Source organism: Lathyrus oleraceus, chromosome 5 (assembly GCF_024323335.1).
Source record: "Lathyrus oleraceus cultivar Zhongwan6 chromosome 5, CAAS_Psat_ZW6_1.0, whole genome shotgun sequence".
Lineage (NCBI taxonomy): Eukaryota > Viridiplantae > Streptophyta > Magnoliopsida > Fabales > Fabaceae > Lathyrus > Lathyrus oleraceus.
The window spans coordinates 633,738,107-633,745,816 of record NC_066583.1 but is presented as its reverse complement, the minus strand read 5'-3'; the positions used below and the strand labels follow the sequence as shown (position 1 = coordinate 633,745,816).

Sequence of the window (7,710 nt, the reverse complement as noted above, 5' to 3'; positions counted from 1 at the left end):
CCGATTTTTGACATATAAGTATAATATTATCTTGGTCGACGAATAATAAATATATTCTTACGTTATGTGAAAGATGGCGTCCCGAGACACACACATTCTGGTTTCCAACCGGTGAATGTACCGTGACGTTAAAAGACGTCTACATGTTATTGAGACTGTCAATCGAAGGTAAGGCGGTAAATGGTAAAACAACTATGCAAATTCAATTTGCATGGACCTCTTGGATGTTGATTTGTTAGATGATAACTCGAGAGGTCAAGGTATACTCCTTTCACGCCATAAGGCATATTATAACAACTTACATTTAAATGACAATTCTACCGAAGAGGCTCGAATAATAAAAACTAGGTGTTATATTATGCTTTTAATTGGTTCATTTTTATTTCCCGAAGGTAGTGGTTCTAGTATGCATGTTATGTATTTATCTTTACTAAGACATGTAGATAGAATAGGAAGTTACAGTTGGGGGTCCGCTTGTTTGGATTATCTTTATAGCTCTTTGTGTAAAAATGCACACAAAGACACATCTATATTTTATGGATGTGCTGTTTTGCTCTAAGCATGGGGTTGGTCCAGGCTACCATCCCTAGCGTCCATCAACAACAACTCATTCACATTTTCGTATGCACAAAAATAAGTTCTTAAAAATGGACTATATTTACTTACTTTACCGATTATTAGCTGTAAATAATATTTTTACTTTAATGGTGTAGATGGTCGGCACGTGGTATGAGTTATAACAGATGTCCTAGACACTATATTACCCAATATCGCAATCTCTTGGATCACCTTCGACCGACAGATGTATGACCATTAACCTAATTATTTCGTAATAATTTGTTAATTTCTTTTACCAAATTTATAATCTAATATATGTTCACATTTCACTTCATTTGGCGTCCATATCTAAATTTGGATCATGACCATTGTCATACCCCAAAATTTGCCCGTTAATTTTGCAAGACATTTTTCAAGGCACTCCAACTCATTACTCAAGGCATTGATCTTAAAGGAACAAAGACCCAGTACACAGGTGGTCAAATCCAGAAAATGGCTTAAAATGGCTTGCTCGCTAGGCGAGCAAAATCATTCGCCTAGCGAACTCTTCGCTGCACCACTCGCCTAGCGAAACTTGCGAATACCAGAATTTTTGGGCTTCATTCTGAGCCCATTAGGTCACAAAAACTATTATAAATACCAAGGACCTCATTCAGAAAAAGGGAGATCAGTGAAGACAGAAGGAGACGGACAAAAACCCTAACAGAAGCAACCGAGCAAACCCTGTAGGCTAACCAAGAGAATTCAGAGCAACCCTAAAGGAAACCCTGAAGGCAACTCATCTGCACAAAGGTCACCTCCGCCCAACTCAATCCGACACCAATTCTAAGAGTGATCTGCCAATTCAACGTTGCAATTCAATTGCAAACAGGTTTGCACTACCATTGCCGCTTTATGCTCTTAATTTACATGTGGCATTATGATTGAATTTATAAAAATATCTTAAGTTTTGCATGTGGATTTAAGTATGCATGGATGTCTTGAACGTTTTACCATGTAATTGCTGTAATGGATGACATAGGGTTTGGAGCTCGCTGAAATCGTACTGTTCTTAAATTCAAAACCCGCAGCCGTTCGCTAGCACATCGCTAAGCGAACCTGTAGCGAGTGTTCGCTAAGCCCTCGCTAGGCGAGGCAGCAGCGAACGTGACAGTCGCTGACTTTTCTGTTCTGATCTTTGCTAATCTGACATGTTTTATCATAGCCATACATTGTTTACCCGACCCTATTACTGTTGTGATTCCTTTTGTTAGGTGCAATCCTCGATTGCACTCTGATTTGGTATTCTGACCTGTTTGCTGAATTTTGTAAGGGTTCACATACTCCCGGAAAAGGTAGCTTGCTAGGTATTCCACTTTATTTGTGGGATACCCTTGTGGAGATTCATCCTAATTACCTAATTGATTATAATATGGAGATTCATCCTAATTACCTAATTGATTATAATATGGAGATTCATCCTAATTACCTAATTGATTATAATATGGAGATTCATCCTAATTACCTAATTGATTATAAAATATTGCCTTTGAATATGTGATCTTGGCCCTCTCTTTGTTGCCTTACGGTATTACGGTCATGTCCCGCGAATGTGGGGATACACTTAGCAAAGACCCTTCGGTTAAATCATCATGTCCCTATAAGATAAATCATAGTCCCTCGGATGTTGCCTATGAATATATGATTTTTGTCCCTCGGTGACCCGTCGTCGTAGCCTACGGTTGAATGATGACCGTCCCTTTGAATGCTAAGGTATCCTTACAAATGTTGCCTTCAATGACCAATCGATGACCCTACGATGTCCCTTTTACATCCAAAGGATAAAACTACTTACTTCCCAATAGTAAGGACAGTTTTACCCTCATAAGGATAGGAAATACCCATAAAGACCTTGGGTAGGTATAACTCTTAAATGCTGACTCACAACTCAAAATACTTTTCACCTCTCACACTTTGCAAAACATCTACTAGAAAATCACCACTTGGTATACATTCGTACTAGGATCATTGCCAAGTTATATTTTCCTAAACAGCTTTCAAAATTAAACGAGATAAATACTTTGTATACATTCGTACAAGAAGCATTACAAAGTTAAACTCTCTTTTCAAAACATTTTCTAAACAGCTCTCACACACTTTTTCAGACAAGAAAAACATAAGTGATCAAGCAATTAAGAGCCCATGGATAACCATGGATACAAAGGGTGCTAACACCTTCCCTTTGTATAATGTACCTCCCGAACCCAAAATCTAATCAAGGTCTTTCCTGTTCTTTTCCGCCTTTCCTTATTGGATAAAAGAAAAGTCGGTGGCGACTCTTGCTATCCGCGACATTTGCTTTCCAAAGCAAAAACACACAAAGTCAGTTCACCGTATGACAACCATGAAATCAACGAACAAGACGCAGCCATTTGGAATGCATGCACACCGATCATAAGATTCACCACCGTGGAGATGCACAATAGTGACATGTTAAATTGTAGTTCGGTATGCTTCAACACATCTCAGATCCCCCGATAAACCTATGAGAATGACATCTAAGCAAAGTTAACGACCAATGGAACTTTAACTCGTGGCAAAACTTCGCTAGATCTGAGTGTCGCAAATTGAAGCACCGCCAAGACCATGTCTTAACATACGCTATGATGCCAACTGAAGAAAAACTAAGTTGAAATTATATGGCTTGGTATAGATCGGTTCAATTTGAGTTCATCGTCGAGGATATGTACATATACGATCCACGCCAAGCAACTTACACACCAGGAGGCTCAACATCTAACCCCTAACAACATTGTCAGACCGACTACTCACAACCCCATATCCATCAAAATTTCCGATCTATAAACACATAAACATACAACTCTAAGATGCCATACACCTAACCATAATACCAAGAGCATACCCCGTACCACCACGAACAACTAGATCATCATCAAGAGACCCAACATCTTTATGCACCCAATACATCATCCTACCGTAGTCACCTTGGCCAAAACACTCAACGACCATTTAACGCCAACTGTCCCTCCTTCTACCATAGCCAAGAAGCCCAAACATCTCAAAACCAAAACCTTTAACAACCATATGTCTACCAAACACCACAACAATCATTTCAACCTTTCCTCAATGCATCATTCACACTAATGTCTCCATTCAATCGTCCTGGTCACCCTTCAACAACTCAAACACAACCCAACTACTCCGGTATGGGTCATGAACTCAGTTATGGCGGTACCCCTTTGATGCATGCACAAGACTATGTTGATTTATCTGACTATCTCAGGCAATCTCTTGCAGATGGTGGTGATGTTCCTGGGTCCTCAAATACTTAAACACCTTGGGTGAATCATCAACGTGGGTTAGGGCCACGAGTTCGGGTAGCTAGGGGATGTGGGACCGAAGGTCGGTTAGGTGATCCCGGTCATCGACATTGATCTTTTTTGTGTAAACGGATATTAATATTAATATGAATTAGTCTGATTTCGACTTTATCTATCATATACAATGTTTTTCAAAAAACAATGTTTGACAACAACAAATATTGTTTTTAAAGTAGTTTTTCATACGATTTTAGAGGTAACAATACTATTTATTTTGTCTATGTATTTTTAGTGTCTTTAATTATTTATATAATTCATTTTTCTAATAAGTTTTTCTTTATTTTTATAGCTGGAAAATATTTTGTAATTGTATATCATTATATAGTGAGAACTTCCTACACATTTTGCTCCTATATTATTTGTTTTAAGTATAATTGGTAACTAAGTTAATGTTCAAACAAATTTTCTATTACATAGTTGCCAATACAATTTTTATATAATAATATAGTAAAATATTTTATTATAACAATAACATTTACCCGCGCGAAGACACATGAGTATCTTATTAGTAAGGGATAAACACTCATCAGAACCAACATCCATCGCCACCGTTCCCAGAATTCATCTTCAAGTTCAAACATGTCCATACCAGAGCCATTCCAAGAAATCCAAATTCCCGAGCAAAAGCTTCTCCCAAACGGACTTCGATTTCCCGCCGTAGTATCTCCCTCAACCACATCCTCACCTACACTCCCTCTTACCGCAACACACTCAATCAAAACCCACAAACCCTATCTAGAATCCCTCCTTCTCCAATCCGGCGCACTCATCATCCGAGGCTTACCGCTCCAAACCGCTTCCCACTTCAACGACGTCGTCGAAGCCTTCGACTACGACGAGCTTCCGTACGTCGGTGGCGCCGCGCCGCGCACCAATGTCATCGGCCGTGTCTTCACCGCGAACGAATCTCCGCCGGATCAGAAAATCCCTTTTCATCATGAGATGGCTCAGGTTCCGCAATTTCCTTCGAAGTTGTTCTTTTTCTGTGAAGTTGAGCCGGCGGCCGGCGGTGAAACGCCTATTGTTCTCAGCAATGTTGTGTATGATAGGATGAAGGAACGTTACCCTGAGTTTGTTGAGAAACTTGAGAAGTTTGGTTTGTTGTATGTTAGGGTTTTAGGTGAAGATGATAACCCTTCCTCTCCGATTGGTAGAGGATGGAAATCAACCTTCTTAACGAAAGACAAAACCGTTGCTCAACAAAGGTTATATATTCATATGCATATTCAATTTTATATTCATATTATATTCAATTTTATAATGTTAACTGTGAAGTAAAAAATTGCATGTAATGTTTATGCTTCTGAACTATGAAGCACCAAGATAAACTACGCCAGTATGGATACATTGATGCCGATAATAATTTAATGAATTGAAAGTGATTGCATGTATCTATCTCTGACACGGGACACATCTTTAATATAAAGTGTCGTGTTTGATCTGAAGCGATGGTGCTACTTAAGTTTTGAAAGATATTTTGAATTATGTTGCTTTTGATCTTAGTTGTCAATGCCTACTTAAGTTTTGTACAAGATTTTGAATGATGTTGCTTTTGATCTTAGTTGTCGATGCTACGTAGTTTTTGGACAAGTTTTGAACAAGATTTTGAATTATGTATCTGGCTTTTGATCTTAATTGTCAATGCTACTAGTTTTTGGATTTGTGTGGTGTTTGATCTAAAGTGTCGATGCTACATTAGTTTTAGACAAGTTATGTTGCGTTTCATCGGTGTTACATAGGTTTTGGACAAGGCTTTGAATTTTGTAGCAATTAGTCTGAAGTGTCAGTGCTGCATGCATAGGTTTCGGACAAGGCTTTGAATTTTGTAGCGTTTAATCTGAAGTGTCGGTGCTGCATAAGTTTTGAACAAGGTTGGGTTTGATCTTAAGTGTCGGTGTTACATAGGTTTTGGACAAGGCTTTGAATTTTGTAGCAATTAGTCTCAAATGTCAGTGCTGCATGCATAGGTTTCGGACAAGGCTTTGAATTTTGTAGCGTTTAATCTGAAGTGTCGGTTCTGCATAAGTTTTGAACAAGGTTGGGTTTGATCTTAAGTGTCAGTGCTACATAGGTTTTGAACAAGGTTTTGAATTTTGTCGCATTTGATCTTAAGTGTCGGTGCTACGTAGGTTTTGAGCAAGATTTTGAATTATGTCGCATTTGATCTTAAGTGTCGGTGCCACATAGATTTTGAGCAAGGTTTTGAATTATGTCGTGTTTAGTATTGGTGCTACATAGATTCTGAGCAAGGTTTTGAATGCAATTTTAATTCCATAAAAAATGGCCTATGTTGTGAAAAAACTATGACGATGCGGCGCACATTATGGCTTTAAACTTTTTTTAAACTTTGATTGTGAATATTTGCAGGGCTAGTGAACTGGGTATGAAGTTAGAATGGTTGGAAGATGGAGTGAAAACGGTTATGGGACCAATTCCTGCCGTGAAATATGACGAAGTAAGAAAGCGCAAGATTTGGTTTAATAGCATGGTGGCTGCTTACACTGGTTGGAAAGATGAAAGAAATGATCCTGTTAAGGCTGTGACATTTGGGGATGGAAGCCCTTTACCTGCTGATGTAGTGTATGACTGTCTTAAGATACTCGAGGAAGAATCTGTTGCCATTCCTTGGCGTAAAGGGGATGTTATGTTGCTTGATAATTGGGCTGTTCTTCATTCTCGAAGATCCTTTGATCCTCCTCGCAGGGTGCTTGCTTCCCTGGTAAAGTAGATTACCAATTCTTACATTGCACAGTGATAAGGTCTGTTCTAGATTATCGCAACATAAAATTCTGAGTTGTATTTGTAGTTTCGCAGCAATAACAAGATATATATGGCAATTGTTGTGTGTATATATGCATAAAATACTACTACCCAAAAGAAAGATTTAGCTCCTTCGTAACTATATATGTCTATATCCATTATTCTTTTGAAGATTCAATACTGTGTGGAATTCAATACTGAAGTCTAATTTGAAAATTTGTTTTGTATTTTATAATAATCTCAAGAGGATCCTAATTTAGCGTGCAAAATAGAGAGAGTAGCTGAAATACAAAAATCACAATAGGATCAATACGATCTCTCATCCTCAACATGCTCATGGAATCAGGTGCATTCCAAAGAACCGCCAATATCTGCAATTTGAGAAATATTAAAACAATACCCCAGAAAACAGATGCAACAGTATGAATAAAACAAGCAGAAATATAGAAATAAATATCAAACTAACTCATGATCAGATAGGTATGATAATGATAAGTTTAAACAAAAGGAGTATGTTGCAAGAATTTGCTGTAAAATTAGGTTGCATTTGTTTATAGCAACCATTATCATAGCTAACTCCTATGATATATACTTCTAATTAGGATAAATAGAAGACCTTCAACCTTTTGCCTTGTTTTTGTAGTAGTAAAATAGAATCATGCATTCGTTCGATAAATATAACTTAGTGCATGTTTAGATTGGGTAAACATAATTTATTTTGTTATAATTGAGTATGATAAAATTGATTTTGACATAATTGAGTTTAATAGAATTAATTTATGTTTGGACTCATTTATCAAAAAATGAGTTGGTGCAAAAATCCATTTTAAATTAAGAAGTTACAAATTCTATCTTCAAAGTGGAATTAATTATGGAGACATAATCAAGTCTACTTTACCAGAACCAAACATCTCAAAATCACTTTAGAATCAATTATATACTTCTAAAATGATTAGGAATTACTTTTTCCCACCATAAGTGGTGGAAAAGCGGTCTATACAATTTGAAATTG

At 37.5% G+C, this 7,710-nt stretch overlaps 1 protein-coding gene across 1 annotated transcript; it reads left to right on the top strand.

Annotated features, from left to right (window-relative positions):
• Nucleotides 1–4,407: 4,407 nt before the first annotated feature.
• Nucleotides 4,408–6,876, top strand: LOC127087424 (clavaminate synthase-like protein At3g21360). Its single transcript, XM_051028315.1, has 2 exons — nucleotides 4,408–5,143; nucleotides 6,306–6,876. Exons 1-2 carry the CDS (start codon nucleotides 4,518–4,520, stop codon nucleotides 6,664–6,666), a joined length of 987 nt encoding a protein of 328 aa, XP_050884272.1. The 5' UTR covers nucleotides 4,408–4,517; the 3' UTR covers nucleotides 6,667–6,876.
• The last annotated feature ends 834 nt before the right edge of the window (nucleotides 6,877–7,710 follow it).

Coding starts and splice junctions, on each gene's coding strand:
- LOC127087424 (XM_051028315.1), top strand. CDS start 4,518: ATGTCCATACCAGAGCCATTCCAAGAAATCCAAATTCCCGAGCAAAAG. Junction 5,144..6,305: donor AAAACCGTTGCTCAACAAAG/GTTATATATTCA, acceptor GAATATTTGCAG/GGCTAGTGAACTGGGTATGA.